Below are 23,399 nucleotides of genomic sequence, written 5' to 3'. Positions count from 1 at the left end.
ACTGACCCCCCTATGTCTCCCTCCTTCCTGCTGTCCTCTCTCCATTTCTCCACGTGTGCGCGCCGCTGCATAGCTACAGTTGCTTCGTGGAACTAACACAGAGGTAAAATCATGGGGATCATGTCGGCAGCACACGCCTGACGTCGACAGGTCTAGTTCTCAGAAGAAGTTAATTAATTTCTTCTGAAGAAATTAATTTCTTAGAAGAAAGTAATGTGAAGAAAGTAACAGATGTTCCAATTTCAAATACGTCAGCGCGCACTGTCCATTCTAACTGGAATTCAATCGCAGAATGTTAAGGGTAACGGCGTTGCATCGGTCACAAAGGTCATTCAAAGCCCATTATCTTTCGCAACACGATATTCTTCTGCGGGTAGTGCTATAGAGACATCACAGAGACGGTGTTATTTGAGCTGCATCCTACTGCACTGGTGAATTTCACGGAAAATTCAATTACAGAGTGTCCTGGTGTTGCAAACGGTTGCAATAGCGGCAAAAAAATATCAAAACTCACGATGAGATATATTTGTCGAGTGAGTCAATTCGTCTCACATGAATCGATACCTCAGAAGACAGAATGTATGCTATTGCACTGCTCCTTCTGCTGTCCCCGTTCATGGGTAAGGAGTGATTTGATTCTCAGCCTTTTCCGCTGCAAAGCCCATAACAGTTTGGTGTACTGCTGTCGACACGGTTGCCTGAAATCAGAAACCCCGTGGTTTAAACCATCTAAAATCTTCAGGTGTTTGCAAGGTCATTTATTCGGAGTAAGAAACACGTGCAGCATATGGTCCACATTTAAATAGAATACTGGAACAACATGTGCGAGACAAGGGCAGTCAAGGAAATATAGGCTGCAGACCTACTGACAGGCGATTTCAGACAACCGTATCGCGAGCAGTACATATGGTGTTATATCACCCGCTATATGTATAACAATTACCGAGGGAAATCAAGATGTGACTCCGATTGAGGAACGCATCGAAATTCTTAACCAGCTTAAGGTTACGCTTCTTGAAGTTGACAGACAAGTTGAGCCGCAACTGACCGAAGATGAGTTTGAAGCTGAATACACACGTCAGCTTAAATATCAAAATTGACTAGCAAGTATAACATTCAAGACTAAAAGACTTGTTGCAAGCACTCAAGGTTTACCGGCTACTGTACCACAGTCTACACTGTCAACTGATAAAGAGTCGTCTACGTCACAACAACCTCCTTCGAGCTTATAGCGCCTCCGTCAAATAGCAATCATTCGACTTCCTAAGCTTGAATTATTAGTTTGATGGCCTTTTTGAAGCCAGTTTCAGTCCGCGATTCACGATAACGACAACCTACCGACAGCTGACAAAATGAATTATATCATGAGTGCATTGAAGGGTGAAGCCGCAGCGATAGTCATGGGTCTACAGCCATCCGCCGATTTTCATGACACGGCAATCAAAATTCTACGTGATCATTACGGCAATGATAATCTACTAATTTAAGAACATCTTAAAATACTCGACCTCCAGCCGATACGTTCAAGCCCACATGTATCCGGTTTACGTAAAATATACGATTCAGTGCAAGCGCACATGCGGGGACTGGATTGCTTGGGCCCAACCATGAATTCTTATTTCTGCATGTTATACCCACTTTTGTTGGGGGCAATACCACCTGATATGGCACGGCAGTTTAATCGTATACAGGGTGCACATGACCAAAGTCCTGCATTGAACGCAACAACTGGACCAACCTACCAACGAAAGGCGCTCGAGGTTGCTGATACAATTTCTTGCGACAGAAGTTAAAATACCTTGACGAAGTCGGTCTACGCATGGCGGAACATGCCCATCTACCGCACCCGACAAAGCAAAATCAACGTCCAAAGTAACACAACGTTCCGCGAATAACGACCCTTCGAAACGTCACACAGCCATGGAAACGACAGCCATGTCTCTTCTGCGGCGTCACAGGACATAAGACTTCTACGGTCCGATTGTACTGTCTCAGAACCGCTCGACCAGAAAAAAGAAATTGCTGACCGAACATCGTTTGTGCTTCCGGTGCACGAACCCAAACCACTCCGTCAAAAAATGCCGTAGACATCCAAAGTGTAAAGCTTATTCTGGCCGACACGCCACCAGCACCCTCGTCCACGGTACACAGCCCCAGGACCTCACAACCAGTCACGCTCAAAGCACTTGTAAAGAACGATGGCCTTATTCCTTATGTCTTGCTGCAAACCGCAACTGCACGGGCACAGGGGCAAAAGGTACATCTACACGCTACACCCATTTTTGACGGCGGAAGTCAACGCAGGTCAATTACCTGAACGTTGTCTGAAACCATCGGCTGCAGGAGATACGTACAGAATCAGCGTCAATTGGTGCCTTTGGTCACTGTCCTCGACGTCCACAAACCTTAGACGCTGTCTAAGTAAAAATCAATTCCCATTATCCAGGAGACAGCTAGTTACTATCGTCGCACTCGTAGTCCACAGGATGTGTGCACAAACACTGGCTGTGCCTCAAACGGAAATCGTGGAGCACATGCAAGAAAATGAACTTGTGGTTGCTGGAAGGGCGGGGGGGGGGGGGGATAACGGCAGGATCGGCTCGTCGTTGTTGGCCACACAGAAGTAGGCGTCGTCACGACTATAGCCAATAAAAAAGAAAGAAAGACGGATGGAGGATAGAGGATAAAGGGTGGAGATGCGTAGAGGGTGCTTGCTGACACTTCTACAGTGACTGGTCCCCAACCAATCGCAATCCTTATCGGATCGGACCACTACTGTGGTTTTGCCACCGGGAAAAACCAAAACGTATGCCAAGGACTCCGAGCTTCGGAGACGATCCTCGAATGGATTTTTCAAAGCCCTCGCTCTCCTACGAATAGCATGATTTGCAACAATTGCTGCAACCATCTTACTTGTTTTGCACGTAAACAACGGGCTGCAAAGCAAGGTCAACGACTTGATGACCAACATGTGGAGCCTGGACAGTATTGGTATTCATGCTGACGAAAGTGACGAACATGACACCAACAGTACGTGGTACGAGTTCCAAAAGACGAAAGCCTTCAAGGACAATCGTTACTGTATGTCCCTCCGATGGAAGTAAAAGGTTTTGCTCGGTAACAACGAGCGCATCGCTAAACAGCGATTCGCACAGGTAAAAAGGAAATTAATGAAAACGGCAAACCTGATGCAGAAGTATGAATGCATGTATGCGAGACTGTGAAGGTCGGAGGCGCTTACTTACGTTTACTTGGTTTATTTACTCTCAGTTTACCTTAAATTGACGTTACATACTTTTAATTACCTCCGGTAACCTGGGGGTACCTTCGGTAATCTTTAATTTCATTTAATATTTCTCTTACCTATATACAGGGTGTCTCAGTTAAATCCCCGGGCTAAATAATTCGCGAATGGGTGCACCAATCGAAGAACTTTCTTTTTTACAAGTATCTGTCCTATACCACCTACAAGCCGCGCACCATGTGAATGAGGACGAGTGGCTCAGTATTTAAATAAAAATTCAAATGAGTTTCGTGAAAAACATGAGTTCTAAAGCAGGGCGCAGTCGGCATTAAAATGCGTGCTACCCCTTTTGGGACCTTCGGTGGACACCTTTTAGAGAAAAATCTGTCACCGAAGCGGGTCATTTGTTGGAGTAATTAATTGGTTTCGGTTTACATATTTTTGTCGCGGCTGGTCGCGGTGAAGTGGAAAAGGACGCTCTTCCACTCCCTTATCCACCAACGAATTACGTGTTCTTGAGCTTACTTCGCAAAGGGGAGTGCTGAAGAAAAATAATAATAATAATGATTGGGGGTTTACGTCGCGAGACAACTGAGATCATGAGCGACGCCACAGCGGTGGGTCTGTGGATTGCTTTTGCCCACCTGAGGGTTCTTTAACGTGCGATGAAAGCTCAGCACACGGCACCCTGTATTTAACGTCTCTCGCGGAAGACGGCGTGTCTAAGCAACTTGTACCCTGCCACTAAGTTGCTGGCGTCATCGGCCGGGTTCGAACCCGCGAACACGCTACCGACTGAGCCACCGAGGCCGGTGCTGAAGAAAAATGGAAAGCATGTGATATCAAGGTACTATGTGATTATCTGTGTTTCGTCCGTGCGATCATAACAGAGAAAGGGCGCATATCAGTCAGATAAGCGATGTGGGGACTGGCGTAGCCTGTCTCACGCTGTTACTTTTCCTTCAGCACTCCCGGTTGCGAAGTAAGCTCAAGAACACGTAATTCATTGGTGGATAATGGCCAGTTCTCACTTGGCGACGCCCGACGCGGCGTCGTGAACGGACGGCGGAAGTAGACGGGCATTTCCGCCGCCCCGTCAAGGCGCATGATTTTCATGTTCCCACCACACTGGCATTCCGTCGCCCAAAGCAGACGAAAACTGAAGAGGCGTGGCCTTTCTCTGTCATCTTATTGGTCGTCAGTGTATCGTTCTCGCCACCTCTCGCCGACGTCGTGAAAGAGACCGGCATGGCAATTTTTTTGGCTTGACGTCTGTCCTCTTCCAACGCCGGAAATGCACGTCTATTTCCGCCGCCCGCTCGCAACGTCGCGTCGGGCGTCGCCAATTGAGAACTGGCCCTAAGGGAGTGGAAGAGCGTCCTTTTGCGCTTCGCCGCTACCAGCCACAACAAAAATATGTAAACCGAAACCTATACATCACTGCAACAAATGACCCGCTTCAGTGGCAGATTTTGCTCTAAAAGGTGTCCACTGAAAGTCCCACAAGGGGTAGCGCCAATTTTAATGCCGACGGCGCCCTGCCTTAGAAGTTTGATGTTTTTTCGAGAAACTCATTTGAATTTTTATTTAAATAATGAGCGCCTCCCACTCAGTCACACAGCACGCAGCCTGTAGGTAGTATCGGACAGATATTTGTAAAATAGAAAGTTCATCGATTGGTGCACCCAGTTTCTTCTAATTCAACCACGCTTGCATCTGCTTTCCGACGACTTGCCTAGGAGCCTCGACTTGACTGATGGGACACGCATTCACTCTCACACTCTCTCCTACAGTCCCCGTCCCATCACACACACATGCACACGACAAGGAGGCGTGGCATCTGGTGAACATGATGGAGCGTAATTTTTCTGAGGCCGGAACACATAGAGGGAAAACACAATACGAGCCTCAAAGTGCCTGGCGCCTCGGCTAGGCCCCCACAGCTCCCCGTCTTTGCGGCAAAAAAAGAAAAAAGCTTTCACGTCATAACGCAAACGAGAAACTTCATGACAATTCGCTACTCGATGTGCGCGCTCACATCGTTGTCGGACATCTTGTCCAGCACGTGTGTTCTGTTCTGAACAAACTTTGGACCACCACGTGGTGAACGCGGAGGCCTGTCGCGTGTGAAAATGACGAAACAGAAGTCGCGCGAGCCATTTGGACACTCAGGAGGCAGAAAGTCCCGGTTTGACTTGAACACTCCTCGTACATTTTTCTAGTCTGTATTTAAATACAAAATATAAATACATGTATTTATATTTTAAATAGTATTTTGATTACAATTTATTTAAATACTGCCCATCCCTGATTACGACATACCGGCTATACACATAAGACTGTGTGTGGAAGCTAGTATTGATAAGTTTGGAGTAATTCGTTTCCAGAACGAGGTAGGGTGCTCAGTGGAAATCTTCCTGACTTTGATATTTAGGTATTTGGAGGCCACAGTTGTTGAGTGGAAAGGAAGCATGTTCATTCAAAGAGAGGGTATTTGTATCGGGTCTAGGATTGCGCCGATATTCAGTTGTTTTGCCTTAGGGTCGTACGACGGAAAGGTATAGTTCAAAGAACGGAGTAATTAAAAATGTATTTAGGTACGGGGATGATTACTTGATGTTTGACGAAAATTTGGACCACAAGGATCGCGTTCTGGATATCTTTCAAAGGAACTCAGATGGGTTATGTTTTATAGCTGAAGTACCTAACGAATGATACAGTTTTTAGACTTAGAGTTAAGCTTACGAGAAAAAGAGATTTGCTGGGAGTGTAAGCAGAAGATTAAAAAGTATGTCTTGCCGTTCAAAACAAATCATTCGAAAACGGTAAAAGCAGCTACTCTTGTAGGTGCGTTAGAGTAGGTCAACATAGAATAATGGTAGTTTTGAACGTCAAATTGATAGGTTCAAAAAGCGGGCTATCCTAGCAGCTTTATTTACGATGTTGTTTGTAGGCTGTTTAGTGAAGTCACAGGAAGGAAGAAAAAGGAAAAGGTGGAAGATTACAAAAGGATAGGCGTGTCTAGGTATATACACAGCCTCCCATCGGGCAAAAAAAACGCTGAAAAAGTTTGAGTTAAAGTTGTGTTTCGCAAAAGCAATTGCTTAGGCTCACCTATAAAGACGTTAAACTACACAAAAAAGTGATGTAACATCAGGCACAAGGAAAAGTTCACGGATTGTAAAGATAGTGTGGTGTATGAAATTCCTTAACTTACCCTAACTTCCAAACTTTTATACAATTAAAATTGTAGAACAGTTTGCGGAAACGAGGCAGATCAGGTTGTTAGCAGGTAATTATGTTAGTTCGTGTTCTGTATTTTATTCTGATAAGATAAATGAATTCCTTGAAAACATGAGCTAGAAACGTTTCTTTTCTTTTCTTTTTCTTTTTTTGAGTGGCGCGACGTGGCGCTGAAGTGTTGTGTAAGGTGTGTACTGTGGTGGATCATTAAACATTTGCTGACAGTGCAGTGCGTCCGTCCTGCGGCGCCCTCCTTGTTTTTAGCAGTGTTTTGGCGATTTTATCATTTCATGGTTCTAGGAAAATTGCGTTCACTAGTATTCGCTGAAATACCCGATTAGGTCCAACATGTCTATACTTTTAATGTTAATGTTCTTCAATAGATCAGTTATGTAAGGAGAAGTGAGGTGTGGAAATGTGAGCCTAACCTTGCTCTGTACATGGCCTGGACATCTACATGTTTAGCAAATTACTCATGTAAATTACTTAATTAAATTAAACTTTGGTTTCGCCTTCTGCACTTGCCTCTTTTATAGTGCTCTGGGATCTGCAGAAGTGAAGTATCCCGTACATGTGAAAATACATTTTTACTTCATTTTACTCCATTGTCCCTTGCAGGGAGGACCTCCGTTGAAGCGTGCAACGGTGGGCCGTCTGGTAAGTATTATCGTTGCAACATCAACTTGCATACTGCTTGATTTGCGTAGTTAACAGACTACTCTGCATACAAGTGGGAAGATACGGTACATGGCAAATTGAATAACTGCCCCTTCTTATGTGCTAGGACCGCGAGGTAATGGGAAACAATTCACGCTGGTAAAATGAACCTAATTCCTTTCACATAGCTTATTAGTCAACTTTTAGCTTATTTGTCAACGTTAGGAAAGCACAGCATAGCGCTTTGAGTGCCCTGCTTGGGTGTAGTGCCGACAGAATGCCTCGCTTTGGGCAGCGTAAAGGATTGATAATTAAAGGCACATATGGAAAGTAATGCATTACACATCCGTTAATGAGTAACGTTCCCGCCATTGTGTGGAGGAGCAATGTGTAATGCAATGTCACTACGTCTTGGCCGTGTAGCAGGTATTGACGTTACTCAACGTGTCTTATACACTTGTCACACGGGCAATCAGGAAGTGTACTCATGCCAAGCATATGTCACTTCCACTACATGCTTGCTACACGGCTTTTGTAAGTGTCACTAAACTATGATGGCAATGACGATAGACCAGAATGAATGGCAGACACATTTTCAGGCATGCTCCACGATCTCGTCGTAAGAACGTTTTTCTTTCATTTAGAAGTTTCATTGCGTGCCTTTAGATTCCGACATGACACAAATGCCTACTGCGTATCAGCGCTGCTCCGTTTCGGGTAGTTTGTGTGGCAACAACAAATATGGCCGCGGGCAGATCTCCACACTGCGTAGCTTTTCGCACGTTATTAACGACAGTAATTACGTTTGTCCAGCAGAATGTGACCATGTACTTAAAGGAAATATACTGGCTATTGAAACTACTGATTGGAAATATTGTGGTTTGTAAGGCGATGAACTGTAAAGTGAATGGCAAACGTGCAGAAATTGTTTGTTTTTTCTTAACGCTTGTAGTTTGGACGCTTCAGATACGTAATTGTTCTATTGTATTCAAGTAACTCGGGGAAAGGGTGCTGTCGACCGGAATCGAACCTGGGACATCTTGTTTCCGATCGGACATGCCACCGCTACATGGCGTTCGAGGCTTACGTGTTTGTGTGGCCCATATTTGTGGCCTGCCTCGGCTAGTTCTCGTGGTTTGCGTCTTGTATTGTACACTGAGGATTTTTTCGGCAATCGAATTTTAAAGATTGCTGCGCAAAGCAATCTAGCCTATTCCAGAAGTGCCCCAATCATGAGGCGAATCGCGCATCATGCAATTACACGATACATCAGACGATATCGTGCGTTTCACGAGAGCACAGTACACATTTAATTGCAAACGTGCATGGTTTGTGTATTCCGGATCATAAGAACACAAACCAGGCATTCGTTTCAATCACTCTGCGATGCGAGGCTCTGCAAACAGCAGCGATAAAGCGAGCACATGACACAGAGACGCGGAGAGGGAGAAAGGCCAACAGCTGGCTCAGATCGCATAAGGGCACAGAATTCGCACGTTACAACCGTCAATAGTTTACACAGAACTTTCCAAGAGTTGCCTTTGCTCTTCCAAAAAAGTGTAATGGTAATTAGTAACCTGTCTCAAGTGTGTTACGTTGTAGTTCAATATCGCGTGATATCTGTCGCCAAGCCGGCTCCAATTTTGTTCTTTGCGAATGTTGTGGCTCGCCACCTTTCAGTTTCTTCTTTCTTTTTCTTCTTTTTTTTTCGTGTCAGCGCGGCGAAGCAACTGTGGCTACGAGCAGCGTAGAGATGTGGACAGATGGAGTGAGGACAGGAGAAAGCAGAGGGACAGGGGGGTTAGTACGCGTCCTGTGCCGACGTCAGAGGAAACTGTGCCGACATTCGTCTGAAAAGTCATCGGAAAAGCCAGGGAAAACCTCAGACAGTACAGCCAGCGGTCGGATTCGAACCCACCACTTCTCAGTCTCCAGCAGGAGCTTAGCTACCACCAACGAGCTGGACGCTTTCACCCGCTCAGCCATGACGCTGGTCTCAGCTTCTAAAAATGCTCAAAATTAATTAGTCTGCTCCTGGTTGTTGCTAGGGCGCCCTTCGAATGAAGAAATGCGACACCCCTGTGTTCCGTAAACTTTTGTCCCAAGCTGCACGTCAAAGCCTGCTGTCGAGGTTACGCACTCGGCCCGCCGCAGTGAAGTGAAGTGAGTGTGGGAAACTCACTAAATATTTAGCGCACTTTCCGCCGAGTCCCACTAGCAGATGCCGTGTGACAGCACACGACTGAGGCTAAGCGCGAGTGACACTCGCCCAAAGTGACACTAAATTAGTCCGTGTGACACAGGTATTGCTGCTGAAGAATTACAGATTGCAATCGTCGCAAAATATAGATTACACAGGGGTATCAGGTATTACGTCATGTTGAATGGAGTCTAAGAAAGCCAGGGTGAAGAGAGAGGGGACACTTCCTCGCTTCAGCGAAATTTAATTTGCAACTTTTATGTTTTCTTCTGGATTCCCTCAGCACCACCGTATTTTAAACAAGGCATGAACCTTGGTGTGCACGTCTTCACGGATGTCAATTTCACGAGGCATTTCAATACTTCTGACGAGGTACAGCAGTGCGTGCTCAGGTTCTTCAAGTCGGTACGTAAAAGATACTCCATTCCGCAGCTTGGCCCGAAACGAATTGCGTACTTTTACTCTACACTGACTATCAGTCCCCTGTTCATTTTGAACTCCATGTTCATTGGGCAATCAATAATATCCTAGTGATTGTTTATTATTTCATTCCTATTTACATGAAGTCCGCTAACTACAGATAACGCGTTCGTGACGCATGTGTATTGCAGAATGGACTATTTTTGAGCAACCAAGTCTCACGAGGACTTCTCCCCTTCAGCTCTTACCTTTCTGTGAGAAATCTCTCACGCATTTCTTACTACCTCTATAAAACTCTGAGGTTTAGCACTTCCTCAACTATTTAGGAACTAGTTACAACCTAATATGTATACACGATGAAAACGCCGAGAATTGGGGTACTATGGGTACTCTACTGCAAGACAGAAATACGCTTGGGGACTTCCCTATGTACTCGCATATTCGGCATTTTGTCCCGGAATCCCCGCGCTCTAGGTGATGTAGTAACACTGGTAATAATGGAACAAAAGATGAGCTTCATGTTTCTAGCCCTTGATGGTCACCATTGTTTTTTTTTCTTGTTCGCTTTGTAATTTTCGCCATTGTTTCACTGTTTCAGAACAGGTTTAGAACTCCACAAATTTCAGTTACACGCACGGTAACGTGTGATATCTCTTTCAGGTGTTCCTAAGGTTTCGATCTGCGCATAGAAACCTGACACTCCATTTGGTGAACATAACTATTCTAAATGTGAGTACACTGCGTAGAGGTTAGGATGGAACGATACGTTCTAATCAAGGTTGACTATCTCCGTGGTTACTGCGCAGTACCTCGGGTATAATGGGCTCCGATGGGTAAAACTAATAGGAAGGGAGATCCAGAAGACAGAGTATCCCAGCCGGGACTTCGTATGGTAGTGCTTTTTGTACCCAGCGTCATTATCACGTTCTAAAAGATACCAGGCAGGAATCGAGTCACAAAACATCGGGATCGAGCTGGGCCTCCGCACGTTCCAAGCCCAGTAACACCTACGTACCACATGAGAAAGTGGTATATTTAAAGAAAGAATGCGCTTCATGATTGACGAGGTACGGTGAACGTGATAAAATATAAGGTACCCCGTCCCGTATCGTGCATGAGGTGCACATGCGATGCGATGCGCCTGTGTCACGTAATGGAGAAAGCTATATGCACGAACGAGCATGGTCAGACAAACGTATCAGATTGTCAGGTCTCATTCGCCCGTGTCATTTCAAGCTCCAAACGTGACGTGGAAAACGAAATCGTGCCATCAGCGAAGCCCAATTTGAAATATAGTTTCACTCGCTCGCCACGCGCATAAAGCACACACACACGAAACGAGGCACTGTGCAACACACTATCTTATTACGAGAATAAATTCATACCTGGAAAGTGGTATCCATTGTTGGCACTACGTTGAAACCATATCGCGCACGGTCGCGAAGTGTTTCACACGTACGCGTTTCAATGTCACAAAGTGTCGCACCATGTACAGGCTGTAGTCCGCGTTCTTCTGGTGATCTAGCTACGATGAAGCATGACTCTCGGGGCATTTCAGGATCCAATTGAATTGCCGCGTGAAGAAATCTAAGTCTCTGAAGTACTGAACAGAAAGGTGTCTGAGATGGAATGTTCAATCATAAATTATTAATGTTCCAACCGTATGTTGGTTCACCAACTTGCCCTTCCACAAAGCGAAGCCTGCAAAATCGAGGCTCAAATTAGCGGGAGCAACACTGGCCACGAACTTATACTTGTACAGCTTGGGACAAAAGTTTACGGAACATGGCACCTGCGTATTTCTTCATCGGAGCGCTTCCCTGCTAGCTATCACGAAGCGATCGAATAGGAAACGGGTGGCGGGCTATTCTGTCCATCTCTCAGTGTGTATGTCCACTCCTTTTTGCTGCTAGGTTATCGCTCCACTGGAGAAATGCGACACCCCGGTGTTCCGTAAACTTTTGTCCCAAGCTGTACACGCTTACCGGACAGGATGGAAGCGCGAGGCTACAGCCGCTGCTCGATAGAAAACAGCCGTGGGTGAATATATCTGACGCGTGATGACACACTTGGTGAAAGCTGAGAGACGACCAAAAAACATACACAATGAGCTTACCCCCACGTAAATGATATCCTCCTTTGTTTTTAGGCGGCCGAGCAACTTGGAACATGCATTGTACAACTCGGGTGATATCAGTGGCAATGGCTGTTTCGTGGCGAGACCAGGCACCGTGTTTCCCCTCGTATGCGCCCTAGGCGGGCGGAACTTGGAATGATATAGGATACCGAAATATTAATAAAACAGCTTTTCCAATGCCGTGAAAAATGTAGTTTTGAGATAGGAGCTATACATGGCTCGTATAGCTAAAATGTGAGCCTTTCCGAAATAACTCATGATGGGCCAGACAGTTATATACGTAACTTCGCGGGCAACGAAACATTTTATTCACACCTGCCATACCCACAAAAGCTATAATGTGGAAAAGTAATTAACAAGTATACGTGAAGAGCTGGTTTATGCGGCACGGGATACTTGAAGGTATGTGGTATAAGTCGCGTTAATATGGTACAGCGTGTAGCACCTGCCGCGTACCTCACGATTCCGCAGCTCCATCGTCTCGGAATGATCCTGTACCCGGTGTCTAAAGGTCTTCCCTGTAAAGCTTGTGTACGTCATTACACACATCCCCGCTTCTTTGGAGATGTACACAAGAGGTACACAACGGGCACCAGATTCAGCGTGTACATGTGACTGCTCGTCTAGTGCCCCTGCGAAGTGCTGCTAGCTCGAAGCCTCGGGGCTCGTTTGCGTAAAACTTGAGTACGAGTCTAGACTCACTCTCAATAGCCTTGGCAGTGAATTGAGCACGCACTCTGCTCTCGGACGGGAAGCGCTGCCGAAGCTCTTGAGATTTAACCTGAGACTCAACTCAACTTTCATGCAAACTGGCTCTGATCTCGAGCGCACGTGCGTACCGGTGCCCGACGCTTCCTTTCAATTCGTGCAAACGTTAGAGCCACAATTATGCACCATACGTAAAGCCTGGGGATGGCACCATCCGAGCAAAAGAGATCGACGGTAGGTCGTCTCGTCCATTTGTGCCCTTTCTTCTCTAGCTAACGGATATTTATTTATTAATTTATTTATATATATCGTCGACATGTGAACGCTCCGATTTCAGAATAGGGTCGTGGCACGGATTCACAAAACGCTTCGTACCATGGCCTGATTCTTTGCATGATGTTCACACTTGTTCAGGAATACAGTGTCTCACCAGTTGTCTTCTGGGAGGATCACAGTGGTGGTCAGATCTTCCCTGATTTTCTCTCAACGGCCTCGTATCATTCGGCAATCCAATTTGCAAAAACTCCATAAAAATAAACCGTCAGCGAAGCGGTATCAACTCGTAAGCGCAACCCAATCTGCTATCGTGACGTAGCAAGTCCCACCATAACGTATCCAAGAACGTTACGAGTAGCTGTGAGTTCTACTTTGCCACTGAAAGTTTGTGTGGTACGTACCCCCTTGCACGGTCACGGCGCACAACCAACCTACGTCGCTACGTCACGGAGTAACATCAACACCACTCTTCCCTTACGAATCCCAGAACAAGTGTAAACCACTCCAGAGGGAGAGGGGACCAAGAAACACATATTCCTCACTACAGTCCACTACAGTACAGTATTTAGTCGGCTTATTGTGCTTTTGCAACAGCACGCAGTATTTGTCATACAACCAGCGCCAGAATTTGTGAAGGGATCCTGCACTACTTCTTTAATGTACCGTAGTGAACCTGAGCATTAGTACTTTCATAGTGACTGATATTCTACTGTCTGGCTGTCTTATTTCCCCAGGACACGAAAGTGGAAGACAATTGCTTTGTCTATCATGATCACTCGACCCAGCGTCTTCTTAAGCCATTCACCTTGAAATACGTGGATCTTAATCAATCAATGGCAAAGTTCAAGAAATGCATGAAAAACACAAGTTCTGGTGCATACTTATCGGAACAGGCTCCAATAATATATGTCCTCACAGGGTAAGTACTTCCGTAGTTTGCTGCGCACCACATGTGCGCATACTTTCGTGTATCTTTTGGGTGGGATGGGGAGAGCGAAACATGTGGCGTATACTAATAACATGGAGTTGTTGCCCGCGAACCACGTACAAGGGTCGTTCAAGGTTGACCAAGTCTTTTGCCCCAGAAAAGCAGTGAGTGTGTGGGAAACTATCCCAGCTACAGATAAAAGAGACGCGTCCGGCCAGCGAGCCCAAAAACGAAAGAATGATTTATTCTGCACGGCCTCGCGCTGAGGCGCGATGCGTGGGCGGCGCCAACTGACCGGCTTCGTCGTCGGCAGTTACCACAGCTGACCCCCTCTCAGTGTGCTGACGGTACGGGAAGGTTATCATGTCTTCAGATGAGAGAGCGCATGGGGTAGGTATTCACGCCAGGTGACGTGCTTCACCTGTACGGGCGTAGGAGGCGCTGGAAAGGCTTGTCCGGAGAGGGAGGAAACGGGAGGAGCGTGGTCTATGAATGCAGGCTTTAGCCTGTCGATGGAGACGGAATGATGTTGGCCGTGGGCATCGATGACAAAAGTATTTGGGGAACGGCGCAGAACCTTGTAAGGCCCAGAATACGGAGGCTCGAGTGCGCGACGAAGACGATCCGTCCGGAGGAAAACGTGGGACGTTGTACCCAATTCCGACGGGACGAAGCCAGGTGATGATGCTACCGCTCGGGTCGGAGTGAACTGAAGCGTAGCAAAAGCTTGTCTAAGGCGGGCGAGGTAAGCAGGCTGATCCGTGCAGGGGACGGATGAAGGTACAAAGACGTCGGCGGGCAGGCGGAGCGGGGTTCCATATACCAGCTCCGCCGACGAACAGCCAAAATCCACTTTAACTGCCGCGCGGATGCCCAATAGGATGGACGGGAGGTGATCCGACCAGCTCGCACGATCACCGTGGGCCGTAATGGCTCGTTTGAGGTGACGATGGAAACGTTCCACCAGGCCGTTGCATGCCGGGTGGTAGGCGGAAGTGCGAATGCGCTCGGTCCCGAGGAGGCTCAGGAAGGCTGCGAAGAGGTGTCTCTCAAACTGCGGTCCCCTGTCCGTGACGACTTCATCTGGAACGCTGAAGCGCGAAATCCAGGTGGACAGGAACGTGTGCGCAACGGTCTCGGCTGTCGAGTCCTTCATGGGAGAGGCTTCTGGCCAACGCGTATATCTATCGACGCAGGTCAATAGGTAACGGTGGCTCTGTGATGAAGGTAGAGGCCCGGCAATGTCAAGATGGACCGTGCTGAACCTGGCGCTGGGAGGCAGAAAGGTGGCGAGAGGAGACACGGTGTGCCTATGGCATTTGCTGAGCTGGCAAGCAGTGCAACGAAAATGATGACGGATGTCCAACGACGGATGTCCTTGCGCGCTCCTGGCCAAACAAACCGTTGAAGAATCAACGCCGTGGAGGCGCGGACTCCAGGGTGTGCGAGGCCACGGAGGGAGTCAAAAGCAGCCTTCCGCAAGGTAGCGGGAATTACTGGACGAGGCTCAGCATTGGTAGTGTCGCACAGAACGGGCCGCGTACAGCCAGGCAAGGGCAAGTCCTGAAGTTTGAGGCTTGTTGAGTGACCGTTACGAAGGTGGGCGATCTCAGGGTCTTCAGATTGTGCTTGGGCAATGGCGTCGGCGCTGAGGACTGTCGCTTCGGTCACAGCGTGAGCACGACTCAAAGCGTCCGATAATAGCATTGCTGGGCCCTTTGATATGGCGGATGTCAGTGGTGAATTCAGTAATATAAGCGAGGTGCCTAATCTCGCGAGGGCTGTAGTTCGTGCTAGCGGACGAGAAAGCGCCGACGAGTGGCTTATGGTCGGTGAAAATGGTGAAGCTTCTGCCCTCCGAGAAATGGCGGAAATGACGCACAGCAGAGTACGTCGCGAGGAGTTCCTTCCCGAAGGCACTATATTTTGACTCCGTGGGACTGAGCTTGCGTGAGAAGAGCGCGAGCGACAAATGGACACCGTCGACCTCTTGCTGTAGAGCCGCGCCAATGGCGTTATCTGAGGCGTCAGCGACGAGGGCCGTGGGAGCGTCGTGCCGTGGATGACTAAGCATTGTAGCCGAAGCCAAGGCGTCTTTGACGGAGTTGAAGGCGGCTCGCAGGTCTTCGTTCCAGGGCAAAGGTGCCGTGGGAGAGGAAGCTGGTTTGGTCTTCAGCAATTCTTCGAGGGGTCGGAGTAGTACCGCGCAGGACGGGACGAAACGTCTGTAAAAGTTTACCAGCCCATGGAAACGACGTAGCTGGCGGACAGAGGTTGGCAGCGGAAACTCTTTGATCGCTCGCACTTTTTGGGGAAGGGGGAATATTCCGTCGGCAGAGATCTGATGCCCGAGGAACTCCAGCGAAAGCTTGCCGAATTCGCACTTCTGGGCGTTGATGACGATGCCGTGCTGTTGTAATCGTGCGAAAACCTGGCGTAGGTGTTGGACGTGCTGCTCCTCGGTTTCACTGGCCACGAGGATATCGTCCAGGTAGGCAAAAGCAAACGGCAAACCTCGCAAGATGGAGTCGACGAATCTTTGGAACGTCTGCGCGGCATTCTTCAATCCGAAAGGCTTTCTCAGAAATTTGAACAGCCCGAAAGGCGTCGTTATGGCAGTCTTGGGGACGTCTTCGGCAGCCATCGGAATTTGGTGGTACGCTTTTACCAAGTCGATTTTACTGAAGAGACGGGCACCGGCCAAATTCATGGTGAAATCCTGAATATTGAGTAAGGGATATCGATCCGGCTTGGTGACCACATTGAGTGTCCTGTAGTCCCCACAAGGTCTCCAATCACCCGTTTTCTTAGGGACCATGTGCAAAGGAGAGGCCCAGTCACTTTGAGAAGGTCTCGCAATTCCAATGGCAAGCATGTGTTGGAACTCAGCTTGGGCGATGTTGAATTTTTCAGGCGCAAGCCGACGTGGTCGAAAGTGCACGGGGGGACCGGTTGTATGAATGTGGTGAACCACGTCGTGACGTACTGGCTGGGTCCAATCCGGAGGCTTCGTCAAAGACGGGAATTCGCTGAGGACAGCGGTAAAAGGCGACTGGAGCGAGGAGATGGTGACGGCTGAAGGAGGCTGACGGACAATAGAGGGATGTCTGGGAGTACGTAAGGTTGTCTTTGGGTCCACGATCGATTTGCGACAGAGGTCGACGACCAAACCAAAATGGTGCAGAAAATCGGCACCGAGTATGCTGTGCTTAATTGCAGCAGTTTTGAATACCCAGGGAAAGGAGCGCCGTAGGCCAAGTCGGTGACGGCCAACAACGTCACCGAACGTTCACCGTAAACAGGGATGCCGGTGCAGTTTGCAGCTGCGAGGTGGTAGATGGGTTGTCGTAACCGTTCTGTTCGAGTAGCAGGGATTTAACTGACTTCTGCTCCGGTGTCGACCAGGAAACGGCGTCGGGACGTTCTGTCGGAGACGTAAAGACGGCGGCTATCGCTGCTGCAGGTTGATGAGGATGCGCACGCCGCCGTTAGCCACCCCCGGGGCGGTTTCCCGGCCAGGCGCAAGGTGATTGGCACCTTGGAGCTCTGGCGCCGAATTGCCGGCGAGGAACGACGGGCTTCGCGGGGGGATCTTGCCTGACGACGGCGACGCGCGACGCTGCGGCCATCTGTGTTGGGCTGCACATGTGGCAAAACGGATGGCAGCAGAGACGTTATGTTCCGCACGTTGTCCTGCAGCTCGTGAAGGGCGGTACGACGGCCGCTGTCGTGATCTTCCGCTGGTACAGAGGGGAGTGGGCATGGGACAGAGCCGGCGGACGGCGAGTGAGTTTCGGAAAACTGGACCGTTGAGATAGCCGAAACTGCCACCTCCACGATCTTATCGGCATGTTCCGCAAGTTGAGAGATGGGAAGGGTGTTGGCTGTTGCGAGTAGCATCTGTACAGCTGGTGGGAGTCGCTGCAAGAGGAGCTCCTTGAACAAGGGTTCATCGAAGCTGGCGGCACGCTCGCTTCGTCGTGTTAGCGGCACGTGCAGCACATGCAGCGGCAGCTATCGTGGCGGCGAGCAGCGTGTCTGTACCTGAGGAACAGCGATGCATAATCAAGTTTCATGTGAAGGAGACAGTGCAGTAGCTACGAGGGGGATAGGAGGGGGAGCAAGTGACAGTTTGGCGAAGGACGGAATTGGGTGACGGATGAACCAAATGGACACGTTCGTCCGGCTGGGGTCACTCCAGTCACACCACAGGCGTTGAGCAACACTGCATCCCTGAGTAATACTATTAATGTCGAAAGGGTGGATACAATAATCTATGAGTATACATACTGTTTAGCAAAGTTTGTGTTCCACGACACCTTACTTGTGACCAGACAAGAGCGCTCGCATGGCAGTCTCTGAGCAGCTGAATTTGTTTTGAAATCAATAGGAGCGATGGAACCTATATATACAGGGTGTCCCACCGAAAAAGGACCAGGGGCTAAAGAAAAACGGAGTGCTGGACACAAATGGAACCAACTGTACGTGTTTGGCAGTTGCGTGGTCTATCCAAAAACAATTTTTCATCGACCCTTGTTAATTAATTAGCGGTAATTTAATTAGAAAAGCTACGAAGTTGTTCCAATGAGAACATCTGATCTCTTCGGTCGCCTGATACCAAAGCCGTTTTCAGAACAAAAATCCGTTCGATAGATCGTCCGCAAAAAAAATCGTGAAGGAACACCTTTTTTTCTCTTTATTTTGTTCATTGCGCATCTTCGAAGACGAGTCTTTCCTTCGTCCCCAGTGTGAGAGAGTGAAAGAGCACAGTGCCGCCTCATCTGTCGTAGATGAGTTTTAACTTGCGGAAACAAAACAAAAACAAATGTATCGGGTGACTCTATCGCAACTGCCCTTATCTTGGGTTGCGTTTTCTGTTTTCTTTTAATCTTTTTTCAGGACGCAAGAGGCGCTAGTGTGCTCTTTCATCGTCTCGTTTTGGGGGGTGAAGGAAAGAAGCGTCTCTAGAGACAAATGAACAAAATAAAGAAAAAATGGTGTTCCTTCACGAATTTTTTGCGAACGATCTATCGAACGGATTTTTGTTCTGAAAACGGTTTTGGTATCAGGCGACCGAAGAGATCAGATGTCCTCATTGGGACAACTTCGTAGCTTTTATAATTAAAAGTTCATTATTGAAAGTTAATCAAGACATTGTATTACGAGTTTGCTAAGTTCGGAAAGCTTAATATTTTTAGAAATAGTCTCTCAATGTGCGCGTCTGCTACCATTCTGTGTGAAGCTACATTTTTCCTGCGTTCGGGGAACGCCAGGATGTAGATTGTGAAGCAGTGTGTCTTGTCCTGTAGATATATCAGCCGTTTGCATTAACGTATTAATCAAAGTCGCGGAATTTTTACTCTCAGAGCCAAGATAGAAGCAGGGTGCAAGTCATGGTCTAAATTGCCCCGCATTCCTCAAACTCCTAGATGTAACAATGCATGAAACGACATTAGTGATTTTGTGGATGTCTGAATGAAACAGAAAATAAAAAAATCTGGAGTCTATATTGTCGGTATTTCTTCAGGTACGACACGGCAATGAAACTAGGAAACGAATGGAAGCGATGGCCAGGTATGTGATATTCGTGTATCATGTGTAATAAGTGAGCGCAACCGAACGTGCTCATTCAAAAGTTACCTCAATTCACGTACTTACAAAGCGCTTATCAAGAAATCATAAGAAGTAGATTATGTTTTTTTTTATTACGCTTGTAATGTCGTGATTTGTCAAACAACAAATTTGTTTGGCGGCTTCTGTCCTGAGGCAACTCCCTTCCAACAAATTAGTTTGAATGACGATGAGTCAATGTTATGTTTACTTGAATGATCTTTATTCTGATGATCAGATCTTTATTTGAATGATGATGATGATTTGAATTGCAATGATGATCCATCGAGAATAAGATACCGACTACGCAAATACTTACTCAAACGGCCTTGGACGATCGTCCCTGAGCACGGGCGCCACATGACGTGATCAGCAGAGCGCGGATAAGTATGCGCTAAAAATCTTCGTAATGTGCAGTGAAAGCCCTGAATATACCAATCTTCTAACTTGTTCTATGCCGCTCGTCTTCAGAACGGTAAAGAAAGTTGCGAAGGCTGAGTACGGCCTATGAAACACGCATGCGCAAGAACGTATACTCCGACGCCATTCCTTGGGGCGACCCTCGAGGTGAAGCTGAAGTGAACTTGAAAGTTGAACGCCACACCCCTCCGAAATATCCCGATCCGAAACATGAGAAAATGTTCGATTATGACCAGAATCGTGTCCGGTTTCCGAGAGGTACCTTCATACCTTCGCGGAATTTTCGCGGAAGAGGACCCAAAACCTTCCCGAAACTAGCAAGAATTTCTATGAAGAAGAAGAGAAAAGAGAACACAGAAGCCCTCGCACTTGGCCATACGAAAATATGGTAAAATATGCACTATGCCGAAAGATGTTCAAAACATCGCACAGGAACAACAAACGCGATTTTCCAAACGGTTTGGCCGCCGATCACGGGCGCGGCCATCTTGAAGGTCACGTGTGCGTTGATGTTTGCTGTGCCGTGTGTCCAGTACCTGTCCAGGATGCAATGCATTCGATCAGCACGCAATACATGAAGCTATGGAGCAATACATTGATGAAACAAGGGAAAAGGTGCAGGCTAGCTGGTATAGATCCATGAAGAAGACCGAGAGACACGGACACAGAAGACGACACACGTAGGTTCTCAGAGCTGAGAACCTACGTGTGTCGTCTTCTGTGTCCGTGTCTCTCGGTCTTCTTCATGAATACATTGATGCCACGACTGTGCTACAGACAGACCACGCCGCGATTATTTTGTAGCAAGGACTCTAATGCTAACGCATTAATAAGTATATTTCAGATAATAGGCCTCCTTGTGAGCCGTTATCCACTGAGAACTCAATTTTGGGGGAGGGTATCTCTTCATGGACACTTTATCTTTCCCACAGGCTCTGCGGACAAACAAGGAGGAGTATGCAGCGAGAGCAATCTGGCGATCGGACCGGACAAGCCAGGAACTTTCCTAGGGATCCTTTCGGCCGTAAGATTGATTGGTTACTTGTGAGTGTCATTTTCCGCTACTATCGATACAGTAACTATGAAAGGTAACCGAGATGCTTGAAAAGATAACGGGAAAAGTGTATGTAGAGAAAGAACTTTATATCACTCTTGATGGATTACCAAATATAAAAGCTGTTGCTTCATGGCACGAGCATGGCTCTCGCATCACAAAAATACACAATAAAAGAAGTGGAAGACTGAAAATGTTTCTCAAAAAGCACGTCTGTGCTAGCGAAAGCATTAATTTGAATTGACCTCCATCATAAGGAATCAGTGGGTGCGTTAAAGATACGGTAAAGCAGCAGGCAAGGTGTTAATAGGGGCATTTGAAAGCTTATAACGAGAGAAACGCACACTGCTAATTTGATGCGCGAGAGAAAAATCTAAAAATTTTTAATCACGATTGAAATTGCGGTGAAAAGACGCGGGGCGACGCCTGCTGGGAAGCAATCGCCTATTCGTCGAGCAACAGTGTTACATGTCTCCCAACCCTCTATCGGCTAAGTCGTGTGCTAAGTGGCTTAGAGTCACTAAATAAGCTACGCTTATTTAGCGTAGCTTATTTAGTGACTCTAAAGTGGCTGCCTTCATGAACTTTCTTTGAAAAGTTTGTTCAAACATTCAAACGAAAGAGTTCCCGACATACATTTTCTCAAAATGCAAGAAGATTGGTACATCGTGTAAATGATAACAAACTGTCAGCAGAATTACCACGAGAATAGCCTATGCAAAAATGCACCACGTCCGGCAAGCCGGCGCGCGCTGTAGGCTTCCATTGTTATTGGCATGCTTATGTTCGCCACCCTACATGGCGGGATCTGCGGAGCTCGTCCCAGGCCAAGACACAGGGTTGCCCATACTACTAAACCTGAATATTCTAAAAAAAAAAAAACTGCGAGGTGGATTTTAACGAAATTTGTGCCGTTTGTATACTGAGCACCCAGGCTGTCAAATCAGTCAGCACTATAACATTGTATGCCTGCCGCTTAATAGTACCTTGACCTTGGTGTCACTCGGTGTTGCCAAACTTGGGGAAAGGTCGCTAAATTTAGCTGATTTTGGGGTCTGTCTAGCGACAAAAGTTTGTATTTGGGATTAGCGGATTTTTTGGTGAGTTTCCAATGTGTTTAGCGACACGAATATTCCTTCATGAAGTCAGCGAGAATCGTGATTTTCCTATTACGTGTCGGTAGACGCTCTGTCGAAGAATAATATGAAATCGCTCTACATTTCGCCGGCCATTCTGCTCAGGTTCAATCACCTGTCGCTGAGCGTGCAGTTTCATTGCTGCTCTTCGCAGCGCTAGTTTCGTTGAGCTGTTTCCAGTTTGCCCACTTTCTCACGCGACGGGCGCATGCGCTTTCCAAAATGCCTCCCAAGTATGCCAGAAGTACCGCAAGAGCTGGGTGATGCTGCCAGTATTCGAGGGATAGCTGCGTCCAGTCACAGACCGTCACGCAAGGGCACGGTGCATGAATTGCAAGTGTAGATTTATGCGAGGCTGTCAGACATAAAGAATCATTGTTTTTTTTTAATTCCGTGTTAGCACCGCGAAGCAACTGTGGCTGTGAGCGGCGTACAGATTGAGAGAAGACAGCAGGAAGGAGTGGGGGAGGGGGCTAGTATGCGTATCCTGGGCCGACTTCCAGGGGAACTGTGCCGACATTCATCTGGAAAGTATTCGGAAAACCCAGGGAAAACCTCAAGCAGCACAGCCGGTGACAGGATTCGAACCCGTGTCACCTCCCAGTATCGGCGTGGAAGGCGATCATCCTAACCACTATGCCACGGGAGCTGGTACAGAAGCATTGTAGGTCGCAAAAACACGAGAAGGCATCGGAACCTTTCGCAAGCACCAAGCAAACCACTATCACGTTCGGTGCCTCTGATGACAAAACGCGAAGTAGTTATGCAGAAGGTGCTCAAACTTCCTAATTTCATTTACTTTCTCTCATTCTTATCCGCTCCATCCATCTTTTCACATCCTCTCTTAGCCGCGTTCGCGCATTCGCCGAAATACCCGGTGGGTCTGTCACCGCATTAATTACTTCAGAACATGTAACAAACAAAAGGTGCACAGTAGTGGCAGCCACTCTTTTGAGGCTTCCACTTTCAATTTTAACTACTTTTAGCCATTTTGGGGGACGGCACTAGCAACTTCCTAAGAATGAGATTTGGCAACACATTCGATTCGAAATATACTTCAGTGAACATGCTGCTCCTGTACGCTCATCTGCATTGCGCACTCTAGGACTTCTGTCATACAAATGCAAGCTATTCCCAAATCCTGATGTTTTTGTTTGCCTATTTAAGATATATGTTCAGGCCCGCCTCGCATACGCATCCTTACTATCTAACTGTCTAAGTAACACTGACTCCCACCGCCTAGAAGTTGCCCAAAAGAAAGTGCTTCACATTTTGCATTATCTGTACAGGGTGTTTATTTTTAGTCTTAACAGAATTTTTATTAAAAATCTCTGAGAGCAGCACAGATGTTGTTTTTACAGTTGAG

General features: G+C 47.3%; 1 protein-coding gene across 2 annotated transcripts in view; it reads left to right on the top strand.

The window, feature by feature from the left end:
- Positions 1-570: 570 nt before the first annotated feature.
- The window catches only part of LOC135373791 (uncharacterized), a 46,328-nt gene continuing 23,499 nt past the window's right edge, over positions 571-23,399 (top strand). For both annotated transcript variants that reach the window (XM_064606861.1, XM_064606867.1), the window contains exons 1-7: positions 571-620; positions 7,106-7,144; positions 9,628-9,749; positions 10,425-10,493; positions 13,620-13,804; positions 19,341-19,387; positions 20,776-20,887. In XM_064606861.1, the coding sequence (XP_064462931.1) occupies positions 578-620; positions 7,106-7,144; positions 9,628-9,749; positions 10,425-10,493; positions 13,620-13,804; positions 19,341-19,387; positions 20,776-20,887 (617 nt within the window). In that variant the 5' untranslated portion in view covers positions 571-577. The remainder of the gene's footprint in view (positions 621-7,105; positions 7,145-9,627; positions 9,750-10,424; positions 10,494-13,619; positions 13,805-19,340; positions 19,388-20,775; positions 20,888-23,399) is intronic.

This window comes from Ornithodoros turicata, chromosome 1, assembly GCF_037126465.1.
Source record: "Ornithodoros turicata isolate Travis chromosome 1, ASM3712646v1, whole genome shotgun sequence".
NCBI classification, from domain to species: domain Eukaryota; kingdom Metazoa; phylum Arthropoda; class Arachnida; order Ixodida; family Argasidae; genus Ornithodoros; species Ornithodoros turicata.
Note: the sequence above shows the minus strand (reverse complement) of the source record. Positions and strands in the feature narration are given on the sequence as shown.